A 15,406-nucleotide genomic window follows, 5' to 3' on the forward strand; every position below is an offset into this window, starting at 1 on the left:
ACTTTATTTATCTGTTCAAATGAGTGAAACGGAGGAAACACGAGCGTCATCGCCTGTCTCGCTGCGGCCGGCACCATCTTCTCGTATTCGTGTGCACAACGCCGCTCTTTACACACAATTAATGGACGCCGCCGACTGGAGCCGCACCATTGCCCGGGAACAACAATTACAGCAGCAGCAACAACAACAACTATTACATTCCCTACCACCACCACCTCCTCCCACCGCATCCTCCAAACAACACCGTTCTTTACATGCAAGTAGACGTCGTGTTGGCACAGCCTCCGACGCAGCGGCGGAGTTGCGAGAAGATGAATTATTCCGCCGTCGACTCGACACATTTATGCAGCAACAGCAGCGACTGCTCGCGAACTGTGCGGCGGTGACGGCGAGCACATCTCGCGCGGCCCATCGCTCGGCGGTGGCGGTGCGGCGCTCGTGGGAGTCCACACAACAGCGGCCCGTGCAGAAGTGCATTGACGCCCAACTGCGCGATGCGGCCGCGACGCGCCAGCGGGACGCCGTGCGGCACGAGTTGTTGGATTTATTTCTCAACGCCGCCAACCGCGCGGCGGCGAACGGCACCTTCGAGCCGCATTTGCAGCCGGAGGAAAAAGTGGTGGAGGCGCAACTGCAGCGGGACGCCGCCCTTCTGTACCCCGCACCGCCGCCGCGGGAAACGACAGTCGACGCCCACCGCCGCGAGGCGAGTGAAGTGCGCCGCGCCTACACACAACTCGCCCGCGACTATCGCGAACTGCAGCGGGAGTCCACCACAGGCGTGTTGGCAGCGCGGGTGGGGCGGGAAACACGACTGCCATCGCCGCTGGGTTTCTCACTCACGCGAACCTCTTCCATGAACACAGCGGGGCGTAGTCATTGGAATGTAAATAGTTCGGCTCGTGTGGGAAGTGGAACACCAGACACAACACCATCGGGTTTGGGCATGTTGGGATCGGCTGCCCACTCGCAGAATCGATGGCGGTATGCCTCTATTACCTTCTCTGATCCTCCACGGGTAACACACACCGCAGAGGCCCCTGCAGGAGGACCCCCAACATCTACAACGCTGACAGGAAAAGGAAGAGAAAGAATATCCGGTATTTATACACGTTTTAAAGGAGAAGAGTTATTGGAAACCACCAATACTTCTAGTACGAATACAATGAATGACGTGGTAGATGTGATGCCACTTTCGTTTCTCCCAGCCCTTCATGTGGGGGATGAGGAGGATGAGGATACATTATCGCAATGGATGAAACAACTGCATGCCCCGCGACCACGTGAGGCGGATCTTCCTGTGCAAGTTTGGAGTCGTTTTCAAGAGACCATGTTCGGTCGGGGGACAAGAGAAGATGGGAGTCTTAAGCCAAGTTGTGAACGGCGTAAGGAATGTGCATGGAAACTACGGCACTCGGATATTATGTTTGATCACTTTGACTTTCCACGTGGCTTGGAAGGACCACTACACACAGGCAAACGTGTGGTATGAGGATGTTAGTTTTCGTTGGTGGTTTCTTATTTTTAGTGTGTATGATGTATGTCTTGGGGCACTACCTCAACCACAAGATAAACAAAGTATTGATGTGCATTTGCATACTATATATATATATATATAGTATGTATCGAGTTGAACTCACATTAATGTATAGAAAGAAAAATGGAAAAAAAAAAGGAATGAGAGGGAAGAACACTACATACATTTATATATATATATATATATATATATGCGTGAGTTCTCTGACAAATTCATTTTTTTTTTTGTGTGTGTATACGTGTACAGATAGGAGAAGAAAAAAAAGAAAAAAAAACATGGAGAAAGAATCAAATTGTTGTTATTATTATTATTATTATTGCTGTTTTATAGGTGATGTGTTTATTTTATTGTTGTTTCCATCTTTTTTGGGGACTTTTTGTTCTTGTTGTTCTCTTCTGTGACTCTTCTCTTTCTAATTTTTTTTTTTTTCTCTTTCTATATATATCTTGTTTTATTCTTCTTTAAGGGAAAGAAACGAAGGTCCTTCCTGCGGTGAGGAAGAAGAAAAAAAAAAAAGGAAGGAAAATAGAATCAAACCCATATAATCACACTCATACTCACATACGTACACTGGTGTGTATTTTTTTGTTATAAAAAAAAAAAAAACGAAAAAAAAAGGAAATAACGTGTTAATAATTAGAAAAAAACAGAAAAAATAAAATAAAATAAAATAAAAAGGCAGCTGGAAGAGTAAATGAACTCCTATGCGCGTCTTTTCTGTGGTGATCAAAGTGCTCTTACGTGGGTAGGTTGGAGTCGTCGCCGTGATAAAACTCTTTTCTTTGGAAGTATAGTGGCTGCAATAGCCATGTACGTTGGGGTTTCCTACAGTGAGGAGAAACAGCGGGAACGACGACATTCTTCTATTGAGAAGGATATTGAACGAGAACGCTGGAGAGCAGAGCAATTAGGATTAGAAAAACCAAATGATGATGGATTTGCGGAACGATACATTCAGAAAGTACAACAAAATAAATAGCGTCTACTGTTTTAATAAATAGTGTGGTTTGGGTTTGGGATTGTTGTTATTGTTATTGTTGTTTCCCTTTGTCTTGATCAGACGAAGGAAGTCTATTTTGTACTGTATGGAAGTTTTATCATCAGTATACATCTCCAGAAATACTGCAGTGTATAGATTGTATTTGTTGAGAGATGTAGAAAGTGATACTGAAAGAGGAAAAAAAAGAGACAATTATGTGAACTCTATAAAGAGGGGTTATGTCTGTATATGTGTGTGTTAAAGAAATATAGATGTGTTGAGAAACAATTCTCTCTCTTTATATATAGATATATTTCTATTTTCCTTTAATATATATATATATATATATATATATATGTCCCTTATTTACATCAATTTTCTCTCTTTCTCGTATGTGTTTTATTTATTTATGTTTTTATTATTATTTATTTTACATTTTGATTCTGTATGAAACTTTTTTCGTTGGTTATATTTATTCTACTATTGTTGCTTTTGCCGTTTTTTTTTTTTTCCTTTTCTCTGTTTTGGCTCTATATTGTTATTTGCATTTCAATAATAGACACACCAACGACACAGAGATCTCTATCTATCTATCTATCTATCTATCTATCTCTGTGTCTCTCTGTGTGTCTGTGTGTATTTAAAAGATAAGATAATGAATAAGAAAACTTCTATTTCCTCCTCTTCCAATGCCGTGAATGGTGTGGAGCCGCGTATAAAGATCATCTCATTAGGCTCCTCCGGTGTGGGAAAGAGTTGTGTGATTAAACGATACTGTGAAGGCCGTTTTGTGCCTAAATACATCCCCACCATTGGTATTGACTATGGAGTTAAGCGGGTGGAGGTGCGGGCCCCAACAACAGTCTCCTCCTCCTCCTCCTCCTCTCACCAAGCCCCCACAGCAACTGCGGTTGGTGGAAAGATATCTGTACGTGTAAACTTCTGGGATATGGCTGGAGCGGAGGAATATTTGGAGATCCGCAATGAATTCTACGCCGCTGCAGAGGGCGTCCTATTAGTGTATGATGTCACAGACGCGGCTAGTTTCGCGGCTCTTGATGGATGGCTAAAAGAAATGGAGAAGTACGCCCATCCACAACAACGAGTAACGGGTGTAGATGCGGTGATTGCACGTCCAGCAGCCAAATCATTGGTAGTGGTGGTGTGTGCAAATAAGGCAGATGATGCGGTGGATGGAATGAATAATAGCAACAGCTTTAACAACAATAGTAATAGTAATAATAATATGGGAAGCAGTGGGAGTCAAATGAAAGGTAAAAGACGTGTTGTGAGTGAGGCGGAGGGACGGCGATGGGCGGAGGAACATGGATTTAAATACTTTGAGACCAGCGCGTGTACAGGCATGCGAGTCTCAGAGGCACTGGAGACACTCTTTACAGATGTAGTGGCAGCATTCATGTAGAGAGAAAGAGAAAGAGAGTGAATAGATAAGGAGAGAGAGAGAGAGAGGTATAGAGTGAATATACTGGGAGTATGCAGTACGAAGGAATGGGGTGAGTGAGTGAGTGAGTGAAGAGGGTAGAAAAAAGAGAAAATAACAAGAAAAGGATGCGTGCACACGAATATGAGGAGTCTATGAAGAAAATTAATAATAATAATAATAATAATAATAAGTTTTGAAAGAATGGGGAGAAAACAACGAAGTGTGTATGCAGCATTTTCAGTATTTTCTTTTTTATTTCTCTCTATCTCTCACTCTCTCACTCTCTCTATTTCTTTCTATTGCTTTGCGATAGGTGTGCGTATTTGTGTTCATAGAACTGGAAAACAAAAGAATGTTTTACTTAATTTCCACAATACTGTGTGTGTGTGTGATATAGCACGTACTATATTGTTGATATGTATATATAGAAATATATATATATATATATATATATATATGTTTATTTTTTTTGTTGGTATCTATTTCCTTTCTTGTTGTAATTTCATTGTGTTTATTAATTTAGTCGGTGTGGTAGTCCTCTTAAGAGAGATTTTGCTATTTTACTTGTTCTTTTTATTTTTGTTTTAGGAAAAAAAAAGGACATTCACTCATATTTGGAGGAAATCACAGAAAAGAAAGAAGAACTAAAAAGAAAAAAAAACAAGAGAAAAGAAGAGAACGAAAAAAAGAAAAAAAAAAGAGTGAGTGGGAAATCATCATGTCTCGAAGATACGTTTCGGAGTACGTAACGAAGCAGCTTTGCAATGTTGCTGTGTTGGAAAGCTTAACAGAGACTGGATCCGCAGCCACTGCGGTTATTGGGACACACAACGGTACATTCCACTGTGATGAGGCATTAGCATGTGGAATGCTGCGGTGCACTTCACAGTTTGCCGCAGCGAATATTCTCCGCACCCGTGATGCGAGTAAATTGGAAAAATGTCACGTTGTGGTGGATGTTGGTGGTGTGTATGAACCAGAGAAAATGCGTTTTGACCATCATCAGCCCTCTTTTCAAGGGACTATGACTACACCAAAGGCCACCTATCACACACGACTCTCATCTGCAGGTCTTGTGTATAAACATTTTGGACGGGAGATTATTCAATCGTATGTGGAGTCGGCATTGGCTTCACCCTACCGTGAACAACTTCTCACTTCAGGGGATTGGGGATCCAGTAAGAAAAACATGACAGAGGAGGAACTGGATTTACTCTTTGATGTGGTCTATCGTAACTTTGTGGAGCATGTGGATGGTATTGATAATGGTATCAATGCCTATGGACCTGCTGAAGATGTGGAAGCCACAGAGAATTCGGATTCTACGGCTAATATTAATAATGATAATAATACTAATAATAAGGTTAAATCGTCGTGTGTGCAAAAGTACCGGGTGACGACGACACTCTCGGATCGTGTGGGTGATCTTCTCCCGTGGTGGAATGAAGAGAATCACGATGATGATGCGGCCATCAATGCTGGATTTCTGCAGGCCGTCTCTCTCGCCGCATCGGAGTTCTTCCACTGTGTGCACTTCCACACCTTTGCGTGGCTGCCGGCCCGTCGCCGAGTGGCGGCTGCCTTCCACGACTCGTATCGCATTCACCCCAGCGGCCGCATTGTCGTTCTCCCCGGCCCCGCCGGCTGCCCATGGAAGGAACACCTGCGGGATCTCGAGAAGGAGGAGGCCGCATTAGTGACGGCTGCTGGAAATAATAATGCGAAGAAAAACGAAAAAGAAGGAGAAGAAGAAAAAGTAAAGGGTGAAGGGCGGGTGTTGTATGTTCTCTTCCCCGATGGCCGCGGGGGTTGGCGCGTGCAGGCGGTGGGAGTTGACGCGGCGGGATTTGCCCTTCGGCGGCCGCTGCCGTGGCGGGGACTCCGCGGGGCGGAACTGCAGGAGGCGAGTGGAGTGCCGGGCGGTGTGTTTGTGCACGCCTCGGGGTTTATTGGGGGAAATGAGACGTACGAGGGGGCACTGCAGATGGCAATAAAGGCCCTCACAACCGTCTAATTTATATATATATATAACGATAGAATTTGAAGAAATTGAATATGAGATGATATTAAAGCGAAGGAGGAAAAGAAAAGTATATATATATATATATACATGACGTAAAGGAGCATATGTATTAAAAGGGTTAAGAACATCCTTTCTCTTTTATTGTTGCTAATGATATATTATCTCTTATTTGTTTTACTTTTTTTTCTTAATTTACTTCTTCTTGCATATATACATACACATACAAATAAACAAACAAAAAGTAAGAAGTATAAGAAGGAAGAAAGGGAAGATAAAGCGAATCGTGTAGAGGTGTTCATGGTCTCGCAATCTTTACGTTTCGTACCTTCAGTGATGCGTAGTGTTTCTGTACGATCTACTACAGTTATTGCTGCTGGTGTTAGTGGTGTTACTATTCCATGCAGTAGTAATAGTAGTAGTAGTAGTAATAATTGTAGTTGTCACTGTTCAGCTCTCTTTACATCTAGGCGAGGAATTATTGTTCCACATCAATTGAAAGCATATGGAGGAACCTTTAGTCAATCTATTGGAGAACGATCTGATCACCTTATTGGCAATCTTGTATTACAGAGTCTTTCACCATCTCGTATGGATAAATCCCCACTTCTCTCAAAGAATCTTAAAACAAAGACAGTAACAAGTTTTGAAGATATGTTACTCTGTTCAGAACTACGTAATGTACTAACGGAGAGTTTACACATCACAACTCCATCACCTATTCAACAAACTGCTATTGAGGTGATTTTACAACGTAAAGATACAGTAGTGGCAGCTCCACATGGAGAAGGTAAAACATTAGCCTATTTACTTCCATTATATCAAAATATGATGAAAGATCGTGATGTTTATAAAATTCCTTTACGTGAACGTCGACCTCGTATGTTTTTACTTGCTCCCACAAAGGAACTTGTGGCCCAATTACAATATGTTTGTAGTAAATTAGATGCAGCTACTGGATTACACTCTATTTCATTTACTTCACGTAAACGAGCCAAACATCATTTAAGTCGTTTACTTAAACATAGTTTGGCAGATGTAGTTATTATGGATCCCAAACTCCTGTTAAGACTTATTCGAACACGTCGACTCTTTTTAGATGATATCCGTTATGTGGCTATAGATGAGGCAGATGCGATGCTTTCTTCTCAACATGATCATGATGCGGTTCATCTACTTATGAAAATTCAAAAACGAGTTATGTTTAAACATCTTTGGCCTGTAAAGACTCAAACTGTTTTCGCTACTTCTTTTATGACACGTAAATTGGAATTTGTTGTGGGAAAAAGATATCCTGATGCGGTTACATGTATGCAGCGGAATCGCATGCATCGCCCATCAGAAACTCTTCATCATCGATTCTTTGCGGTTGCAAGAGAACAGGAAAAGATGGATGTACTTCAGCATCTACTTAAGAAACATGGTAATCAACCACGTCCTATTCATACCGATGAGGAGGAAATACAAGTTCATACAAAACCACATTATTTATCTGGTACATTGGAGGAATTAATAGAACGTCAAGGACATTACTATAATTATGATGATAGTGTTAGTCATAGTGATAGTAGTAAAGAAGGGATGAAGGATAATGAAAAAGAAGAAGAAGGAGAGTTTCATACGCATAAAGGGAAAAGAAAAGAAAAGATGGCAACATCAGTTAATAATAATAAAAATACTAATAATAATAATAATGAGATCACACTCTCCACTTCTTTATCACCTTCTTCACCTTCATCTTCTTTTTTACGCTTCTCCAATCTTGGTGAAGATGAACGTGTACGTGAGGAGGTACGATGTGCTTTGGAACAAGTGCGTCCAGTTCGTTGGGAACATTTAAAAACAATTGCGGCTCCCTTTACATCTCATATTCCCCGAACGGTGTTTGGAGAAGGAAAACGAGTGATGGTGTTTGCACGTGGTATTGACTCCGTAACCGCCATCTTTCATCATTTACGTGGAAAGGGATTTGCCTGTTCTTTACTACATGCAGCTTTACCAACCACTGTACGTAGTCGTATGTTTGCAGATTTTGCCTCTGGCCGTACGAATATTCTCTGCGCGACGGATCTCGCCAGTCGTGGTTTAGATGTGCATGTGGATATCGTGATTAACTTTGATATGCCAACAAATGCATTAGTTTATTTGAGTCGTGCTGGCCGTACTGCACGTCAAGGACGACTTGGTCGTGTGTATAGTTTATATAATAAACAACAAGGGGTGATTGTCTCTGCTGTTCGGGCCTTTCTTCATAAGAATATCCCACTGGAGGGGGTGAGTAATTGGAAAACACATATGACGACCCCACGTTATTCGGAATGGCGTACACACAAGACAAATGCCATTGCCCGTGCGTATGTTTCTCTCATCACACAAAAAACAATTCCCGCCCATTTGGAACGGACGTATTTACATCATAATGCCACTTGGCGGCCAATCTTTCATCCACGCACGGCCGGTGTGCATGGCGGTGTGCCGCCGCGGCAACAACAACGCATTATGGATGCCGTTACTTCTCAGGCCGTGTGGTTCCGGCGGGGGCAACTCGCCCGGCGAAAAGGCGGTCGGGCCAAATTTGGATCTCGAGATGCGAATCTCGGCGTTTGGAATGATGTCGGCGGAGTGGCCGCGTTGGGAATGGCGAATGCGGAACAGAGCGCAAACCCCGCTGGACTCGACTTTGGACCACCACAGGGACCACCCAAGTAAAAGAAAAAGAAAAAGAAAAAGAAAAACGAGTAAAAATAACACATTATATATATATATATATATATATATATAAACATGTTGATGTGTTAATGTGCAGAGAGAGAGAGAGAGAGAGAGAGAAGGGAGAAGGGGAAGAAATGGGGAGAAGAGGATTTCTTTTTTTATCTCTCTCTCTCTCTCTCTCTCTCTCTGTATGTGTAAGCTGCTCTGGAGTGATTTTTTTTATTGGTTTGTTTGGTTGTTGTTGTTGTTGTTGTTTTTTCTCTTAGCAGAAGAAAAAAAAAAAAGATAACATGGTGTAAGAGTGTGAATACTGCAAACTCGTTCGTTAGATCTTTCTCTTTCTTTCTTTATATATACGTGTGTTTTTTTGTAATATATATTTTTTCTGTAGGACACTTTTTCCTGTTTAGATTCTTCTTTCATTCTCTTCTGTTTTCTTTTTTTTTTTTTATTTTCTTTAGTGAAGTTGCAATACTCTGGCAGAAATTAACGGATAACAAGACGCTAGAGTTTGGGTAAATATACTACCCAATAAATAAAAAAAAAAAAGAAATAAAGGAGCGTTCTTTGCGTATCTATCTCCTTCTTTCTCTCTCTCAGATAGAGAGAGGAATAGATGGATTGATAGAGAGAAAAAAGTGGGGAATACATCATTTTAACGGTCATTTTTATATTTTTGGCTCATGATATTCTTTAGTCGGCGATCTTCTTCTATTATTATTGCTGTTATCTTCGTCGTAGTGCTCTTAGCTCTTCCGACTTGCTTGGCATTGCAGGGAAAAGAACAAGATAAACATTTTTCCTCAGAAACACAGTTAAGAGAATGGAAATGTCCTAGTTCTCCTTTCTGCTCCAAAGGCAATGCCCCATTATGGACGAAACTAAAGTACTGTCTCTTCTCATCTATTCCTCTTGCTAAAATACGACAGGAACTACCATTTGCAACCAGTGATGCTGCCCGCCGTATTGCTATGGAGAATGTAGAGGAACTTCTCTTCACACATGTAGTTGGACAGGATCATGTAACACATGCGATTGCAGAGGCTATTCGACAAAAGATGGCTTCTCCAGGAGATCCACTCGTCCTTCACTTTGCAGGCGATAATGGAGTTGGTAAAACCCACACCGCACGACTTTTATCCTTGGCGTTATCTTTACGTTGTGCACAAGCACGTCCTCAGTGTGATGTGGGAGATAATATGTTGGTGATATCAGGAACCAGCTTTGATGAATTAGATATTACAGAAGCCCGACAAAGTATTGTCAGGCGCATTACTGCACATCAACGTTATTATCCACATGGTATTATATTAATAGATGATCTCACTGCCATGCATCCTAAACTTGTAGCTGCTTTAGCCCCATTATTTGGTCGAGCTGAGCGATTTAACGAACAACCAGAGAATGGTCCATCTCTTGCCCAATTAACCGTTGTCGTTACCACAGACTTTGGTCAACAAGGACGAACATGGGGGAAAAGTGTGGTGGAAATAGAACAGATGGTACGTGTGGATTTCGCTGGTTTATATGGAACTCTGGTTCCTGCCTTTGCACGTACAATGGTGTTTGTCTCTCTCTCTCAACAATCTGCAGAGGAGATGGTGCGAAAAGCCGCTGCGGCTCTCGCCTGTCTGAACAATTGGGGTGGTGGTACAGTAATGGCAAGTACAATTGAGGAATTGGCGGTTGCGTATCTTGTAGAGCGTTATCGAGATACGTGGGAAGGCAGAGAGAATGGACATGCCCTTAGACGAGTTGTGCAGGATACATTAGTGCCACTCTTATTACAATACTTTGATAGAGAAGGACACGATCAGGCCGTTTGGGCACGTTTCCGTCTAGACACAACGGCAGGGAAGATTATTCTTGATACTGGCAGAGATGAGAATGGATTGGATCCATCCTATGTGGATTCCGTTGAGGCTGGAACTGGTACTAGTGGTGCATTAGGTGATTCTGTGGGAAAGAAGAGAAGGGATGAGGAACGTCATGTTATTAATGATGATTTCTGATGGAAACAAACAAAAAAGAGAGAAAGAAGAAGAAGAAGAAGAAGAAAAGAAAAAAAGGGTTGATTCAGATTGTGTGAAGTATACATAAACATATATATATATATATATATATATATATATTTCTTTTTTGTTCTTGTTCTTGTGACCATACTTTTTGTATGGTTATTATTATTATTACTATTATTTTTTCTGTTCATTTCACTCTTTCTTTCTTTCTTTTTTTTCCTTCTTTGTTTGCAATAAATTAAATGCGCAATGTATAGTAATGCAGTATAGTATTAGAAAAGAAAAAAGGGGAACAGAATTTGTGGCGTATTTCTTCTTTAGACACACAACAACAATAACAACAACCTCCCTCGTAGTCTTCTCGCTCCTTATTATTTAATTACTTATTCTCTCTCTCTCTCTCTCTGTGTTATTCTGTTGTGTTGGATCCACTACACCATCATACGAGTATTTAATACTTATCGTTCAGTAACAGGAACAAAAAGAGAAAGAAGAAAAATCCCCTTTTTTTCTTCAGAGTTGTATAGATGTGTGAACGCTTTGCAGGGATATGGACTGTTGTCATTCTCCTAATTGCTATTATTCTTCTGCAGGGGGATATCCTTCCAAGTCCCTTCTCAACCATACGAAGAGGCAATTCACCTTGTGAATGTCTAACAGGTATATTTGCCGATAATGCCCTTCGCACTGCACTTCGTCGTGAGAGTTTATTTATTGGTATTCATTGGCGTGAGGCCCGTTCACGTGTGGTTCCCTTCTTTGATCCGTGGAGTCTCAAGTACGCTAACTGTCTCTCACTGCATGAGTTCTCTATTCCCCTTGATGGGATAGAATTAAATACGAGTACGAGAAAGATAAATGGAGAGAGTAGTCTTGTAGCCGTGGAGGAGGCACTGCGTCGCCAAATGGAAGAGGATATCGCAGATGATGGCAGTAATGGTAATCGTAAAAATAGTGGATTGACAATACGTGATGGTGGTCTATTTGGGGTTCAACGTGTTTGGCGAGGGCGTGGAAAAATATCTTCTTCTTCGGCTATTGAGAGAACTCCAACATGTCATGTGTGGATATTGCCAGAAACCATACAATTACCGTTGGAGGTTTGGATGACTCTAAGGACATTATTAGCAGAAGGTACACTGGCTGGTAAATCTCTATATTTGACGAGTGATAATAATAAGAGGCATAAATGGAAGTATTATCAACCTTTTGGTGTTTTGTTGTGGGCGGATCCTAATGACCGTGAGTCATTGAAGCGAATGGTGCCAGCATCTACTCTCAAGATGTTTACAACCATCAGTCGATAAAAGTACATATGTGATAACCAAAGAATATGTACAGGCAAAAAAAAGAGAAAAAGAGAAAAAAAGAATGAAGGGTTGGGGGATGAGATGGAATGGGATAAAGGATATTATCCAATGTGATATTTCATACGTATCTATGTTTGTTTCTATTCTTGTGTAATATTGTTTAACACCAATCATCTCTTTATCAATTTTTCTCTTTTTCTCTTTTTTTTTTTTTCAATTTTCAGTGGGGACGGTGATATCATTATCCTCTTGCTGCTGTAGAGGACTAAAAAAAAAAAAGAAAAAAAAAAACCGATTCATTGTTGTTATTGTTTAGTGGTGTGTAATATTCCTGCAAATGTCAACATTAGATACCAGCAGCAGCAACAGCGGCTCCACACCTGTTAGTTTTGATCCCGCAACAGGGAGTATGATTCGATTAGAGCACTTTCTCGATACTGTTCTGCGTCAATCTCTTGATAAGGTATTACAGGAACGAGATACCGTAAACACTATGGCCTCTCAGTGTATTCAATTACGTGAACTCTTTGAGGAAATGCGTGCGCTCTCCTCAACACATTCCTTTATTACGAATAAATCTTCATCATCCTTATCCTCATCATCGAATGCCGGTGTTAATACTAATAATACTACCAATACTACTAATTCTTCTGTACCACAACGTAATCACATTATGGTTGATATTGGTAATCATTTTTTCGTTCAGTGTACTGTTCATGATGCTTCACAGGTATGGGTAAACCTCGGATGTGGAGTCGTGCTCCCCATGTCCACCGCAGAGGCGAATGTGTTTCTACAGAAGAAAGAAAAAATGCTGCGGGAACGGGCAGCACGATTGAGTAAAGAAGCCCTGCGTCTAAAGTACCGCATTCGTCTAGTGATGGAAGCCATCACACAGTTATATGATCGGTCTATTGGGCAATCTGTATGAAAGGGAAGAAGAAGAAGAAGAAGAAGAAGAGAAAGAAGACTCTGACGGATGGGAAATGCGGATAGTCATTTGCCTTCTTTTTGTTTTTTGTTTTTTTCTTTCTTCCGCAACGCTGTGAAAGAGTGAAGGAAGAAAAGGACAGAATACATTTCGAGTAAATTTTTTTTTTTTTTATCTTGTGATTGGAGAGTGATGGGGAAATGAAGAAGAATTTGCTGCTGATGATGATGATGATGATGATGGGTAATTCATCCCTTTTTTTTTTTTTTTTATTCTTATGGACATGCAAAAACTTCCGCATAAACACAGATGGGCAGGCTTCTTTTTTCCCTTAAAAAAAAAAAAAATGAAAATATGCACATTCCAGCAAAGATGTTCTCTCTCCCTTTTATATATTTATATATAATTCACTCTCTCTTTTTTTATTTACTCTGGATTTATGTAAATATGCATGAGTCTGTTGCTTATTATGATCGCATAGTTACAAGAGAGGTGTATGTAATGAATACAACAATTTCTTCTTCTTTCTATTTATTCTTTCATTTGTGATTCTGCCCCATCCATAGCTGTGGTAGAGGAAAGCAGCGAGAACATAAAGGACAATTTAAACCAAACAACAGGAACAAACGGAATCATTGCAAACCACCAAAGAAAAAAAAGAAAAAAAGATAATAAAGAAAGATTAGAACGATACACACCCCCTTCCCAAAAGAAGGAAATAAAAAATACAAAATCAACCCTGGTAGAAACGACATCGTGAAACTAGAATATAAAAAAAAGAAACAACAACAACAAAAGAAAAAACAAAAGGAAGAGGTTAGAACATCACTAGAAGATGACGGACGTTTCTTCTTTACTCGATCCTAGTGATGATGTGGAGCATCAGCTTTCCCTCCCATCTCTTTATATTGGAGATCTTATCGCCTATGAATTCCTAGACCTCATGACACGAGCATGGCGATGCGAACTGGCCGTTGTAGTGGGAAGCACAACAAGTCGCACAGTGCAGGTGGAGCGACTCACACAAGACGTTCAAGACAGCGATGGTGTTATTGTGGCTAGTACAGAAGAGGGTCAACAGATTCTTGATGAGTTGCAGCAGATGCAGAAAGAACATGCGAAACGTGTAGAGGATTCGGAGAAACGTCAGGAAGAGATTCAAGAGAAACGGGCTGCTTTTATAACGAAACAACAAGAAGTAGAGAAGGCGATGGAACGTGCACATCAGGAACTTGGTGATGTTCGCAAGGATGTAAAGAAGATTGATATGCGTCAATGGCGTGAGTTGGTATCATACCGTACACCCCCAGATATTGTAGTACGTGTGATGGCTGCAGTGATGTTGATTATAGGTGAAAGACGCCATACATGGGCAGAGATGCAACCGTTACTGCATAGACCAAGCTTATTACATCAACTGGTAAGTTTTGAGCCAAAGAATGTCACCACGACTAATCGTGATGAAGTGATTCGACGGTACACAAGTTCACCAAAGTTTACATATCAGGAAGCGGTTAAAGGTAGTCAAGCCATTGGAGATCTATATAGGTGGGTCCTAGCACATGTACAAGTAGTGGATGCGAGTACGAAATATAAGGAAATGCAACGTCTTCAGACAGACGAATCCTCTGAAATTGAAAAGATGGAAGCCCAGTTAGAGAAGGAAAAAGCTTCCATAACTGCATTGGCTGATGATATTGACATTATGTGGGAACGCTTCAATGAGGTGGAGCGTAATAATGAGGCTAGTCCTGTTCACTCTATTAATAGTAGCATGGTTCTGGATGATAATGGGGTTCCTGTTAGCGGCCGTACTATTAATGAGGCACGACAAAGTGTCTCTGGAAGTTCGGGGGATGCAACGGCTTACACAGTAGTTATGCGATGGCTCACCACTCGACCATGGCGCTATAGTCGTTACCGCGAACAACGCATTATATTACACTCAAGTGTTTTATGCAACTTTGGTCCTGCACCACCAAGAACAAGTAACATAGTATTAACAGAGGAACAATGCCAACTACTACACGCAGCGGCACGGGCACGACAACAAAAAGATAGTCCTGTTGCAACAGAACGGAAAAATGCCGCAACACAAGGAGAACCTGTATATGACGAAAACAGAACTGTACAGAGCCCAAAAGGGTTACGTAGAGGATTTCAGACAAGAGCGGAAGGTCAAGGAAACCAGGAAAATGTTTCTTCATATGATGCAAAATCCCCAAAACAAGGCGAACTGCATCAGTTGCAAAGGTATGAAGAGGCCAAGGCTACGGTTGAGCGTCAGCTGAAAGAAAGTGAGGAAGCCAAGGCTGCAGTTGAGCGTCAGCTGAGAGAAAGTGAAGAGGCCAGAGCAGATCTAGAGCGCAAACTACAACAGACTGCAGAGGCTGGGTCAAGCACAGACCGCCAGCTGAGAGAAATTGACGAGGCCAAGGCTACGGTTGAGCGTCAG

General features: G+C 41.4%; 8 protein-coding genes across 8 annotated transcripts; all 8 read left to right on the top strand.

Annotated features, from left to right (window-relative positions):
* Window positions 1–19: 19 nt before the first annotated feature.
* Window positions 20–1,492, top strand: TM35_000311180 (uncharacterized protein; the record flags this gene model as incomplete). The annotated part of the gene is made up of 1 exon (XM_029028599.1): window positions 20–1,492. One exon carries the CDS (start codon window positions 20–22, stop codon window positions 1,490–1,492), a length of 1,473 nt encoding a protein of 490 aa, XP_028879998.1.
* A 1,679-nt stretch (window positions 1,493–3,171) lies between these two features.
* On the top strand, window positions 3,172–3,939 carry TM35_000311190 (ras-related GTP-binding protein; the record flags this gene model as incomplete). The annotated part of the gene is made up of 1 exon (XM_029028600.1): window positions 3,172–3,939. One exon carries the CDS (start codon window positions 3,172–3,174, stop codon window positions 3,937–3,939), a length of 768 nt encoding a protein of 255 aa, XP_028879999.1.
* Window positions 3,940–4,678: 739 nt separating this feature from the next.
* TM35_000311200 (metal binding protein) lies at window positions 4,679–5,974 on the top strand (the record flags this gene model as incomplete). Its single annotated transcript, XM_029028601.1, has 1 exon — window positions 4,679–5,974. One exon carries the CDS (start codon window positions 4,679–4,681, stop codon window positions 5,972–5,974), a length of 1,296 nt encoding a protein of 431 aa, XP_028880000.1.
* Window positions 5,975–6,280: 306 nt separating this feature from the next.
* TM35_000311210 (ATP-dependent DEAD/H RNA helicase) lies at window positions 6,281–8,689 on the top strand (the record flags this gene model as incomplete). The annotated part of the gene is made up of 1 exon (XM_029028602.1): window positions 6,281–8,689. The coding sequence occupies one exon, from the start codon at window positions 6,281–6,283 to the stop codon at window positions 8,687–8,689; it is 2,409 nt and encodes an 802-aa protein (XP_028880001.1).
* A 686-nt stretch (window positions 8,690–9,375) lies between these two features.
* On the top strand, window positions 9,376–10,704 carry TM35_000311220 (uncharacterized protein; the record flags this gene model as incomplete). Its single annotated transcript, XM_029028603.1, has 1 exon — window positions 9,376–10,704. The coding sequence occupies one exon, from the start codon at window positions 9,376–9,378 to the stop codon at window positions 10,702–10,704; it is 1,329 nt and encodes a 442-aa protein (XP_028880002.1).
* Window positions 10,705–11,237: 533 nt separating this feature from the next.
* TM35_000311230 (uncharacterized protein) lies at window positions 11,238–12,017 on the top strand (the record flags this gene model as incomplete). Its single annotated transcript, XM_029028604.1, has 1 exon — window positions 11,238–12,017. One exon carries the CDS (start codon window positions 11,238–11,240, stop codon window positions 12,015–12,017), a length of 780 nt encoding a protein of 259 aa, XP_028880003.1.
* A 340-nt stretch (window positions 12,018–12,357) lies between these two features.
* TM35_000311240 (protein UXT) lies at window positions 12,358–12,951 on the top strand (the record flags this gene model as incomplete). Its single annotated transcript, XM_029028605.1, has 1 exon — window positions 12,358–12,951. The coding sequence occupies one exon, from the start codon at window positions 12,358–12,360 to the stop codon at window positions 12,949–12,951; it is 594 nt and encodes a 197-aa protein (XP_028880004.1).
* Window positions 12,952–13,786: 835 nt separating this feature from the next.
* On the top strand, window positions 13,787–15,406 carry TM35_000311250 (uncharacterized protein; the record flags this gene model as incomplete). The annotated part of the gene is made up of 1 exon (XM_029028606.1): window positions 13,787–15,406. A coding segment is annotated over one exon (1,620 nt), but the record flags the coding sequence as incomplete, so codon positions are not given.

This window comes from Trypanosoma theileri (genome assembly GCF_002087225.1).
Source record: "Trypanosoma theileri isolate Edinburgh chromosome Unknown TM35_Tth_31_V1, whole genome shotgun sequence".
Lineage (NCBI taxonomy): Eukaryota > Euglenozoa > Kinetoplastea > Trypanosomatida > Trypanosomatidae > Trypanosoma > Trypanosoma theileri.